Source organism: Balaenoptera borealis, assembly GCF_965194805.1.
Source record: "Balaenoptera borealis genome assembly, chromosome: X".
NCBI classification, from domain to species: domain Eukaryota; kingdom Metazoa; phylum Chordata; class Mammalia; order Artiodactyla; family Balaenopteridae; genus Balaenoptera; species Balaenoptera borealis.
The window spans coordinates 32,416,276-32,429,759 of record NC_138881.1 but is presented as its reverse complement, the minus strand read 5'-3'; the positions used below and the strand labels follow the sequence as shown (position 1 = coordinate 32,429,759).

At 35.4% G+C, this 13,484-nt stretch overlaps 1 protein-coding gene across 1 annotated transcript in view; it reads right to left on the bottom strand.

The window, feature by feature from the left end:
- CFAP47 (cilia and flagella associated protein 47) overlaps window positions 1-13,484 on the bottom strand; it is a 431,032-nt gene that overhangs the window by 141,831 nt on the left and 275,717 nt on the right. The window contains 2 exon segments of the mRNA XM_082377789.1: window positions 247-344; window positions 6,764-6,904. Of these exon segments, the coding sequence (XP_082233915.1) occupies window positions 247-344; window positions 6,764-6,904 (239 nt within the window).

Below are 13,484 nucleotides of genomic sequence, written 5' to 3'. Positions count from 1 at the left end.
TCTTGCGACATGCAGGTAAAATGCTTATTGGGGCAGCCACTATGATACCATTGAACTAAAAGATGTTTTCTATAAGCATTTAAGATGCATTTTACTGGATTTAAAATAAAATTGCTGTAATTTGAAAAATTTATCCCAAAATGCTCATTTAATATAGATATTTTTTAGGAATAGCAATTTAGGTTTACAACAAATGCCCCAAATATTTGCAAAAAGGAGCCTATGAACAATTAATGGGGCTCTTACCAGAGCAATACATTTCACTTCAGTAGTGTTTAAGGGTGGTCCAGGAGCACTATGGATCTCAAGATAATACCAGATTTGTAAATTGCTAATAGCATCATCTGAAAAAAGAAAAAACATAGCACATCTTAATTTAGGTTTCAGAAAACCATATTTAACATAAAAATTTGAGAAACATGAAATTAGATATCATTTTCAAACTCTTTCTGATGGACTCATTTGTCAAGAGATCTGTGAGGAAGGTGAAAAGCTGATTTCATCACAGTTTCTGAGCAATAAGAGAAGCCCCAGACTGCATGGCCATGAGAATGGGCTGTGAAAGCTCCCTGCCTCATGCCTGCCCCGTAACTCACTAAGTTCCCCACAAAAATAAGAGTGTTGTACTTTTAAGGATTAGTATTTCAAAAGAAATAACTAACCTTTCCCCCTTAATTCCCAAAGTATTTACATATTATACGTAGAAATATCTAACTATGGTATTACAATATACAAGGCTACATTTCCAGTACCATAAAAATTTAGCCTAAGGAAAAAATCAGAAATAGTTCATGAAATTTCTGGTTTTTGGGGAGTGTGAAAGAGGATCCTAGCAATTTAGCCCAAAAAAAGCTGAAATGGGGTATGGACTGTTAAAAAAAAAAGGAGGAGGAGGAGAAAAAGGAGAAGGGGAGGAGGGGGAAAAGAAAAAGAAGAAGAAAGAAAGAACAGGCCCAAGGTGGAGCCACTTGCCTCTGGGACAGTAAACCAAGACTTGTTTCAACCTCTCCCGGGAATGGACTTTTTGCAATTTCCTGGTCAGCTCTAGTGAGGTAACCTTGCCTGAAACAATCCTTTCTTTTGTTCTGCTAATAACCTCCTTGTCCATACCCCACCCCCTCCGCCAGCATTTCTATAAAACCTGGGAGTAGCTTTCTATTTGCTAGATGGGATGCCGCCTGATTAATGAATTGATGAATCAGGCCAATTAGATCTTCATATTTACTCAACTGAATTTTGTTTTTTAGCAGGACTAAGCGGTGAGAAAGTAATGTTTACATCTGGGTTTTCCAACAATTTTTTTTTTTTAAAAACAGGCCTTTCTGCTGCCGGTGATGTCCAAAGTCACACCCTTAAATCCTGAAACCAGAACCCTGGTCAACCATAAAAGCCCTGTGTAGCAGGGTTTGTACTGGCATCAAACCCACGTTTTTTCTATTTGTTCTCATCTGCTTAGCTTCTCAGTTTGATATTCTTTATTCTCCAATGTTGAGCTAGATTACAGTTTAAGATGACCTTCAGTTTCAGTTAATTGTTTGCATATCATATCAGTACTGTCAAGTTTTAAAGATTCCAAGAACTGCAATGTTTGATTAACTTACTTAGGTAAATCACTAAGCCTCTCTGGGCCTTAATTTCCTTATCTATGAAATAAGGGGCCCAGACCAGTGCAGTTCTCAGACTCTCTTCTGAAAAAGTATTTTGTTTTGCACTGCATTGCAGTGCATTGCATTGTATTATGTTGAATTATTGAATTACATTGAATATATTGAATTGTATTGCATGGCTCAAATAATTGGCTCAGTAAGTCCAAAATCTGCAGGTTAGTACAGCAGGTTGGAGACCCAGGGAAGAGTTGGAGTTCAAGTCCAAAGGCAGTCTACCAGTAGAATTCCTTTTTGCTCTGCGGAGGTCAGCCTTTGTTCTATTAAGACCTTCAACTGGTTAGGTAAGACCCACCCACATTATGGAGGGCAACCTTCTTTGAAAGTTTAAAGATTTAAATGTAATTCTCATACAAAATCACCTTTACAAAAACATCCAGAATAATGTTTAACCTAATATCTGGGCACCATGACCCAGTCAAGGTGACACATAAAATTAACTATCATGGGGACAAGAACACCTCCTATTTGTAATTGCTGTGACTATCACATAAGGTAGTATTGTGATGAAGCTAATTTAATTCCTACAGAGCTAAAAACATATAATGAATATGAATTTATTGGTGAGAGTGGGATTAGTGATAATTTATTAATGAGATGAACAACAAAAATAATAATTATTAAACTTTGTTTAACTACAAGCTTTAAACATATTAAAACTTTTTTCTAATTATAAAATTAGGAGTATTCACTATAGCAATTTAAGAAATTACTGAAAAACTTTAAAAAATAAAAATTATTCACCATCTCATGACCAAGAGTACTTATTTTTTTGTATAAAATTTCAAGAGTAGTATATCAATAAAGACATAAATATATAGACATATACGTATATAAATACACTGGGATATACACATTATATATAATTAATAGATCCATATATACATGTGCATTTGTATATACACATTTCTATCATTCAGAGAATATTCACTATTAAATTTAAGTTCATTACTAGTCATTAGGGAAATGCAAATTAAAACCACAATGAGATATCACACTTGTTAGAATGGCCATGATCAAAGAGACAAGAGATAACAAACGCTGGCGTGGATGTGGAGAAAAGGGAACCCTTGTGCACGCTGGTGGGATTGTAAATTCATATGGCCACTATACAAAACAGTATGGAGGATCCTCATAAAATTAAAAAGAGAATTACCATACGATCCAGCAATCTCACTTCTGGGAATATATCCAAAGGAAATGAAAACACTAACTCGAAAAGATATCTGTACCTTCCTGTTCAAAGCAGCATTATTTACAATAGCCAAAACATGGGAACAACCTAAGTGTCATCAACGAATGAATGGATAAAGAAGTTATAGTATATTCAATGGAATCTTATTCAGCCATTAAAAAACAAGGAAATCCTACCATGTGTGACAACGTGGATGGACTATGAAGGCATTATGCTAAGTGAAATAAGTCAGATAGAGAAGGAAAAATACTGTATGATCTCACTTACATGTGTAGTCTAAAATAAACAAACAAAACAATAACAAAAAACCCAAACTCATAGAAAAAGAGATCAGACTTGTGGTTACCAGAGGCAGAGGGTGAGGGTAGGGAGAAATGAAGGAAGGTGGTCAAAAGGCATAAACTTGCAGTTATAAGATAAATAAGTACTAGGGATGTAATGTACAGCATGATGACTATAGTTAACACTGCTGTATGATACATAGGAAAGTTAAGAGAGTAAATTCTAAGAGTTCTCTTCATAAGGAGAAAATTGTTTCTTTTTTCTTTCTTTACTTTTTATTGTATCTATATGAGAAGATGGATGTTAGTTGAACCCATTATGGTAAGCATTTCACAATATGTGTAAATCAAACCATTAAGCTGTACACCTTAAACTTATACAGTGATGTATGACAATTATTTTTCAATAAAAATGGAAAAAAATTTATGGGCAGATAATACCTATTCAAAAACATTTTAAATCGAGACTTCCTGGTGTTGCAGTGGTTTAGAATCCGCCTGCCAATGCAGGGGACACAGGTCGAGCTCTGGCCTGGGAAGATCCCACATGCTGCGGAGCAACTAAGCCCGTGAGCCACAACTACTGAGCCTGTGCTCTAGAGTCCGCGAGCCACAACTACTGAGCCCATGTGCCACAGCTACTGAAGCCCGTGCGCCTAGAGCCCGTGCTCCGCAACAAGAGAAGCCACCGCAATGAGAAGCCCGCGCACCGCAACCAAGAGTAACCCCCCCTCGCCGCAACTAGAGAAAGCCTGCGTGCAGCAACAAAGACCCAACGCAGCCAAGAAAAAAAAAAAAATTAATCAAATTTAAAAATTAAAACAATTAAGTTTCAATTATTCAACATAATAAATCATATAAAAACATTCTTATATTAAAATATTTGTGTATATCGCTGATCATTTTATTTAAAAAAATCTAAGCTGTGTGATGACAGGTTGCAAGATAGATTAAGAGCTAGGAAAAATGCATGTACAGGTATCTGCAGTTCTTCAGACAGGCCTTCCCATATTCCTACTCAAACAGAATTAACCTTTCCATTCCCTGTAATACTCTGGTCTTTTTCTTACTGATCGCTCAGTAGTACATTTCTTTTCAATTAGGGAAATTTCAGTTATGCAAAATGAGTAAGTTCTGGAGATCTAATGTACAGCAAGGTAATTATAGTTAATAGGGTGGTAGTGTATACTTGAAATTTGCTTAGAAGGTAGATCTTGTGTGTGTGTGTGTGTGTGTGTCTATACAGGCTTATTAATTGTGACACATGTACCACTTTGGTGGGGGATGTTAACGATGGGGGAGACGATCCATGTGTTAGGGCAGGATGTATATGGGAAAACTCTGAACCTTCCTCTCAGTTTTGCTGTGGACCTAAAACTGCCCTAAAACTTAAATATTTTTAAATATGCCATTGGGATTGTGATAGGTCATTACATTGAATATAGATCACTTTGGATAGCATGGACATTTTAACAATATTCATTTAGAAGGTTGATCATAAGTGTCTTCACCTTCTTCCATGAAAAAGTGGTAACTATGTGAGATGATAAATATGTTAATTAGGTTGATTGTGGTGATTATTTCACAATGTATATGTATATCTAATCAAGTTGTCCAACTGAAATATGTACAATTTTTAATAGTCAGTTGTACTTCAGTAAAGCTGGGACAGAAAGAAATGAAAACAACTAAATAAGAATGTTCTAACCTTCCAAGTAGGGAAATATGAAAAATAATGGTAACACCCAGCTTTAATGAGGGTCAGGTTGAAAGAGATAATATTATACATTATAATGGAAATCTGAATCAATAAAAATTTGAAGCGTGCTTTAACATGTTTAAAATGTTTAAGAATTGCTTATCCCGTTCGAGCCAATGATTTCATTCTAAGAAATTTGTTGGAATAAAATAATCGATGATATGCACAAATATTTTAATATAAGAATGTTTCTTTTATGATTTATTATGTTGAATAATTGAAACTTAATTTAAAAAAAATTTAACAGCCCACACAGTCACAAGTAGATGTAATTCCTAACATGACTCCCCCAACCTCCCCTGCAAAGAACACTTGAATCAGCAGACTTTGATAAGGACCCTCCCCTGCCTCTCGTGCCTTCCCCTTGTGCGGCCCTTAGATAAGATCCTCAAGATACAAACAAAGAAAACTTGTTATTTTTTGGAATCAATTCTCACTTTCTGTCTTCTCTCTCAAGAGAGTCATCTAATGCTAGTCTCTGAAATGTTTTCCATCTTTCACGGTATTTCTCTATCCCCATCACCACCCTAAAAGACATTGTTCTCTTCACTTCAAACCCAGTTAGCTGTTGCAGTGGCGAGCTTGCCCCAACTGCTCTTCCCTTCCCAAACTATTTTGAATAGTGCCTAAATATCACTCTTAATCCATGTATTCTGTGATGGTACATTTTATGTGTCAACTTGGCTGGACTATGGGGTCCAGTTGTTTGATTACACACCAATCTAAATGTTGCTGGAAAGGTATTTTTTAAAAACATATGTGAATACTTTCATCGGTAGACTCTGAGTAAAGCAGAATACTCTGCTTAATGTGAATGGGCCAACTCCAATCAGTTGGAGGCCCTAAGAGCAAAGACTGAAGTGACCTGAAGGAGAAGCAATTCTTAGTCAAGCCTGAAAAATGGAAACCCTGCTTGAGCTTGTAGCCTGCCCGGTCTGCCCTGGGGAATCTGGACCCATGACTGGAACAGCAACTCTTACCTAATTGTCTACCCTGCTCGCTTGCCCTATAGATTTTGGACTTGCCAGTCTCCACAGTTACGTTAGCCAATTCTTTAAAATGTCTCTCTCTCTACAGATATAGGTTATTGTATTATATTGTACTATATTATATTGTATTGCATTATATTGTATTGTATTATATTACGTTATATTATATTATATCATATCATAGTGGTATCTGTTTCTCTGAAGAATCCTGATTAAACAGAAATTCATTCAATAAAGATTTCTTCTTCAGTACACCTCTGTTTCTAGAACTTTGCCCCTGTTGACCCACTCTTCTCTATTGCCCTCTTCCGTCCCTGCTACTCATCCAAAAGAGAACTCATTTACCCACTCTCTAAGAAACCTGCACTGTCTATTCCAACTCTCCATACTCTCATTTTCCTTTGAATTTCTACTGAAACGATATGATGTTTAACAACATTCAAATCAAGCTTTATAATACAGGAAGGGGAAATAATAGCATTTGCTTTCTTTTGCATATGAGGAAGACTGCTACCATCTCCTATATTTAAAAAAGGAGAACACATTACATTGTTAAAATGATATACTCATTAACATTTTACTAGAAATTGACTGAAATTTTTTGTTTAGTAACAGAAATATGTGTAAAGTTTTTCACTTATGAAAGAGTAGACAGCCTTCAAGCTGAAGTATTATAATCTACTAATTTTAATAGCAGTACAAATCCAGAAAGTGAACTACATCAAGTTAATCCTGAAATAATACAATTCTTACAGATGATATATGAAATACACATTTGTATACGTATTATGAATGTAAAGTATCTATTGATTTATAAGTAAATGATGAGGGCTTATGAAAATTGATCATGAAACTCTCCATAATAATAAATTTACCTGGTTTTTCCTCATCAAACTTGTCAGATGGTTCTGATAATGATTTCTCAAAGGAGGGTATTAGATGTCTATCTTTATCTTCATCTGAGTCTTCCTGAGAATCACCATTTTGTCTGCTTTTAACGGAAAACGAAATTGTGCCTACAACATATAGGTGCAAGATGTCAGATTAACCAGTGTTTAGTTTTCTAAACTAACAATTAAACAGAACAACTTAATGGAAAGTTCAAGGAAATATTTTTAAATGTCCATTAAAATGGTAATTTTTAAACAGCTTTCTCATAGTAATTAAGAAAATGCAGCAAATAACAGAACTGTAACAGCTTTCAGAAAACGTACTGGTCTTGGGTGAATATTCTTACATATTTTCTTCTTAAGTCATTTTTAACACTCATTTATTACCTCATTAAAATATTTACTTTGTTTAATACAATATTCTAAGCATGAACTTTCCTTTAAACATTTAATATGTAAAATACTAAATTTTGTTACAAAAAACTGTTAGTGTCAAAAATTGGTACTCTTTATCTGGAATTTCTGTTATACTAAAATTGACTTATAAAAGATTGGTATTAACTCTTAAATTGAAGCTAACATACATATGGAAATAATTCAGAAATTGGTCCTGATATCTCAATACCAGCTTGCTATTTTCATAGTCTTATTATCCATGTTTAGAGGATGGTTCAAATCTTCTTTCCCCTTCAATTTCCAATACTTCCTTCTCCCTCCTCATTCCTAGCTGATCATCTTGTTTCTATTTCACTAAGAAACTGGACACTTCCAGGAAATAATTCCTTCACAGTCCCACCACCACACTGACCAACCATTCCACAATGGTGACCTCATCCTCTGGCTTTCCTCTTGTAAGAATGATTGATACACTTTTACCTGGGACCAGCCCTTGGACCTGTGCACTAGATCCCATCTACTCTAGTCTACCCAAGGATCTGGCTACTGCAATGTTCCCCACTCCCTTCTGCATCTTCAATTCTCCCTCTGAAACATGCTGTAATAACACCCAACTTCCAAAAAGTCTTCTCTCCATCTATGTGTATGTGTAAATCTATGTATTTTTATATGTTTTTGTGTATACACACACACACACGCACTACGTAATACCATGTTAGGCTTAGTACTAAAATCAGGATGAAATACACAACATAAATCACAAAAATGATTCAAGGCATAAAATAAATACATTAAAAAAAATTCAAAGTGATATCTTGGCACCGATCTAAGCAGGTTTAATCAATGACTTTCAAATTGGCAAAGAACAAAATATTGCCATGATATTTAAATTTTTAGAGAGAATTAAAGATAAAGAAAAATAGATAAAGTTACAGTTCAATTTTTTTTCGTTTTTAAAGATTTTTTTGATGTGGACCGTTTTTAAAGTCTTTATTGAATTTGTTACAATATTGCTTCTGTTTTATGTTTTGGTTTTTTGGCCACGAGGCATGTGGGATCTTAGCTTCCCAACCAGGGATTGAACCCTCACCCCCTGCATTGGAAGGCAAGGTCTTAACCGCTGGACTGCCAGGGAAGTCCCACAGTTCAATGTTTAAAGCTAAAATAACACATACCAAAATTTAATAGAGATAATACATAGGAATATAGATTCAAAAATCTTATCCCCCCCAAAAAAGCCCAGGAATTAAAAGTAAAAAATGTACTGTTCTTTCAAATTGATAACTTAACACTTTTGATAACATTAATTTTTGATGAGAGTGCTGAGTTAACAACCCCCATCTCAGATACTGTGGGTAAGAGTAAAAATTGGTACTACATATTTTGGGGGGTAATTTTGCAACATCCACCAAGTTGTTGCACATCTCCTTTGACATGTCAGTTCTGTTTTTTTATGCTATAAATACCTTATATCTTAAATCTTACCCCATAGGTAGACTAGCAGAGTTATTTACAAAGATGCTGTTGCAATATTATCGGTAATTACAAAAAAAAGAAAAAAGAAAAAAAGAGGAACTTGATTTCCACCTATGCATGACTAGTTACATGAATTCAGATAAACATTTATTTGGATTATTGTTCATCTAGTCAAAAGAAAAACCTATGAAAACCGAACTGAAAATACATCCATGATAATATGAGTGAAAGCAGCCATTTACAGAGTTTTATGTCTCATATGGCCCATTGTGTGTGGGGGGACTGTGTGTGTGTATATTTGTGTGTGTGTGTGTGTGTGTGTGTGTGTGTTTAAAAGATATATACAAATATGAATTGGCATTTGGACAGAAATCTATTTTCTCACAGTTCTGGAGGCTAGATGTTTGAAATCCAGGTGCCAGCAGAGTTGGTTCCTTCTGGAGATTCTGAGGGAGATCTGTTCCATGCCCCTCTCCTAGTTTCTGCTGTTTGCCAGCAATCCTTGGCATTCCTTGGCTTGTAGACGTATCACTCCAGTCTCTGCCTTCACCTTTGCATGGTGTTTTCTCCCGTATCTATCCATGTCTATTTTCCTCTTCTTATAAAAGGACAACAGTCACATTGCTTCAAGGCCCACCCTAATTCAGCATGACCTCATCTTAATTTGATTATATCTTCAAAGACCCTATTCTAAATAGGATCACTTTAACAGATATCAGTGGTTAAGACACTAGGTCCCTGGGCAGGCAGAACTGCTCCCAGACTGCAGCTGTGAGGGGCTGGAGCCGGATTATAGGGATGCTTCCAGATGTACAGACAGAACATAGTCAGTGGGCCTACCTCTGGGGCATGGACAAGCTTGTCTCACGGTAGGAGTGTTCCCAGACCATGGCTGAGAGTAGCTGGAGCTACGTTACAGGGTCATTTCAGGATCTGCAGTTGGAACAAAGTCGGAGGGCCTGTCACAGGGGCGCAGACAGGTGTGTCTTCCACCTGGTCCCCAGATGGGTAGAAATAGTGGTTAAGAAGGGCTGAAGCTGGGTCATGGGCCACTTCAGGGTCCACACATGGGACTGAATTATGTGGGCCTGTTATACAGGGCATGGGCAGGCATGACTCCTGACAGGTTCCTTGGCAGATAGTGCTGATGGCAGGACCAAAGTCAAATGGGATTATAACAGTCCACAGGGCTGTTTCCTGGTTGTAGCCAGGACCACAGTTGGCAAGTCTGTCATCTGACCATGAGTCTGCCTTTTCAAAATGGCCCTCCTCGGTTTTGGACTCCACCAAGGTTTCATGGTCTCCTACCTGGATCGCAAAGCTCCCACAATGGCACTTTTGTCCTTGCATGGCTTCCAAATGACTGTGCTGAAGAGGGATACAATTGGTGGATCTTCTACTCTGCCATCTTGCTGATGTCACTACTATCTTATCATTTTCAATTCCTTTATTTTGAAATATGACAGTCACTTAAGTTATAGGTTAAATTTCAGGTCCTACTATAAACATGGCTTTCTTAGTTTACATAGGAGCTTGGTATATGCTCACAAACACATTGTGGAAAGACAGGGTATCTAGTGGAAAGAACACAGGCTTCTGACAGAATGAGGATTCAAACTCTTGTTCTACTACTGCTAACTTAGCCTTGAACATGTTATTTACCTCATTCGTAAAATGGTGCTAGTTGTTTTGAGGATTAAATGACTGTAGTTTATGCTTATGTAGGACTTACTGTATGTTAGGCATTGTTCTAGGGATTTACAAAAATTGACAAATTTTTACAAAACATACCTATGAAATTAGTCCTATTATTATCCTCATTTTAAAGAAGCGCAACTGTGACACAAGAAAGTTCAGTAGCTTGCTCAAGGTCAATCAGCTTGTAATAATACAGCTGGAATTTGAACATGAGCATTGTGATTTAAAGTTCACACTCTTTGTTGAATTAATATATTTTATTTTTCAAACTGTTTTAGGTTTACAAAAAAATGAGTGTAAAGTACAGAGAATTCCCATATACCTCCCTTAGTTTCCCCTATTATAAGCATCCTGCATTAGGTGGTACATTACTTATAAGTGATGAGTCAATAACAGTACATCATTATTAACTTAAGTCTGTAGCTCACATTCTGGTTCACTCTTTGTGTTATACATCCTATGGCTTTGACAAATGTAAAACTTCATCTATCTACCATTACGGTATCATGCAGAATACTTTCATATCCCCCAAAATCCCCTGTACCCCACTCATACATCCCTCCCTCCCAACCTCCCGAAGGGACTGGCAACCACTGATCTTTTTCAGAATGCTGTATAGATGGCCTTTTCGGATTGGCTTCTTTCACTAAGCAACATGCATTTAAGCTTCCTCTGGTCTTTTTGTCATTTATTTTTATCACTGAAAAATATCCAATTGTATAGATATACCACTATTTATCCATTCACCTATTGTAGGATATCATGGTTGCCTCCACATTTTGGCAATCTTGAATAAAGCTGTTATAAACATTCATGTACAGATTTTTGTGTGGACATAAATTTTCAACTCATATGGGTAAGTACCAAATGGGCTTGTGATTTCTGGATCATGTTATGAATATGTTTAGTTTTGTAACATACTGCCAAACTGTCTTCTAAAGCACCTGTACCATTGTACCATTTTGTATTCTCGCCATTAATGAATGAGAGTTCCAATTTTTCTACATCTTTGTCAGCATTTGGTATTGTCAGGGCTTCTGAATTTAGCCATCCTAATAGGTATGTAGTGTTATCTCATTGTTGTTTTAATCTGCAGTTCCCTAAAGACATATGATGTTGAACATCTTTTTGTATGCTTATTTGCTATCAGAATTTTTTTTGGTGAGGTATCTCTCCAGATCTTTTGCCAATTTTTAAAGTTGAGTTATTTTACTGTTGTTGAGTTTTAGTACTTTAAAATATATTTTGGATACCACTCATTATTAGATATCCAAAAAGTTTACAAGAGACAAATAAGGACACTGTATATAAATAAAAGATTCAATTAACTAAAAAATCAAAAACCAAACAAACAAAACTGAGCTTATATATAGATACAGAGAACAGATTGGTGGTTGCCAGAGGCAGGGGGTCGGGGTGGGATAAGTGAAATGGGTGAAGGGGGTCAAAAGGTACAAACTTCCAGTTATAAAATAAGTCAGGGGGATGTAATGTACAGTATGATGACTACAGTTAATAATACTGTATTGCATATTTGAAAGTTCCTAAGAGAATAGATCTTAAAAGTTCTCATTACAAGAAAAAAAATGTAATTATGTGTAGTGATGGATGTTAACTAGACTTATCGTGGTGATCATTTTACAATATAAACAATTATCAAATCAAAAAAAAGATTCAATTCAGCAAGAATATATAAAAATTATACACACCTAAAAACAGAGGCCCAAAATATATGAAGCAAAAATTGACAAAACTGGAAGGAGAAATAGACAATCCTACAATAATAGCTGGAGACCTCAATACCCCACTTTCATTAATGGACAGAACAACCAGACAGAAGACAAATATGGAAATAAAGGAGGTGAACAATACTGTAACATGACTAGACCTAACTGACTTACAAAGAACATTCCACAAAACAACAGCAGAATACACATTCTTCTCAAATGACCAAGGAACAATGCCTAGGATAGATCGCATGTGAGGCCACAAAGCAAATCTTAATAAATTTTAAAATACTGAAATTGTACAAAGCATTTTTTTCTCATCATAATGGAAAGAAATTATAAATCAATAACAGAAGAATGAAATTTATAAATTTGGAAATTAAACAACATACTCTTAAACAACCAATATTTCAAAGAAGAAATCACAATGAAAATTAGAAAATATCTTGAGACAATTGAAAATGAAAACACAGTATACAAAATTAAGGAATGCAGTAAGAGCAGTGCTAAGAGGGCAATTTATAGCAGTAAATGAATTCGTTAAAAAAAAAGAACAACCTCAAATCAACAACCTAAATGTACACTATACGAACTAGTATAGTTCGTAGAAGAGCAAATTAAACGCAAAACTAGCAGAAGGAAGGAAATAATAAAGATTAGCATGGAGGTAAATGATATAGAGAATAGAAAAACAACAGAGAAAACCAAAAAACCCAAAAGTTGGTTCTTTAAAAAGATCAACATAAGTGATAGACCATTAGCTAGAGTGACTAGGAAAAAAGGAGAGGAGACTCAAATTAAAGTAGGACATTATTATTGTTTTTACCAAAATAAAAAGCATTATATATATGTAAAGAGAATATTATAAACAATTATGTGCCAAAAATTGGATAACTTAGATGAAATGGACAATTTCCTAAAAACACACAATCTACTAAAACTGACTCATGAATAATAGAAAACTTCAATAGACATAAAATTAGTAAGAGGATTAAATCAGTAATCAAAACCCTCCCTACAAAGAAAAGCCCAGCATGAGATGGCTTCACTGTTTGATTCTACCAAATATTTAAAGAAGAATTTACAAGGTTTTTTCTCAAACACTTCCAAATTATTGAAGAGGACGGAAAACTTCCTAACTCACTCTAGGAGGCCAGCATTGCCATGATACAAAAGCCAGACAAAGACAGTGTAAGAAAACTAAAATCCAATATCCCTGGTGAACACTGATGCAAAATTTTTCAATAAAATACTAGAAAATTGGATTCAGCAGCATATCAAAAGGATTACATACCATAATCAAATGAGACTCATTTCAGGAATGAATGAATGAATGAATGAAGGGTAAATTTCTGTACACTAGCAATGAACAATTAGAAAACTAAGGAAACAACTCAGTTAAATAAAAC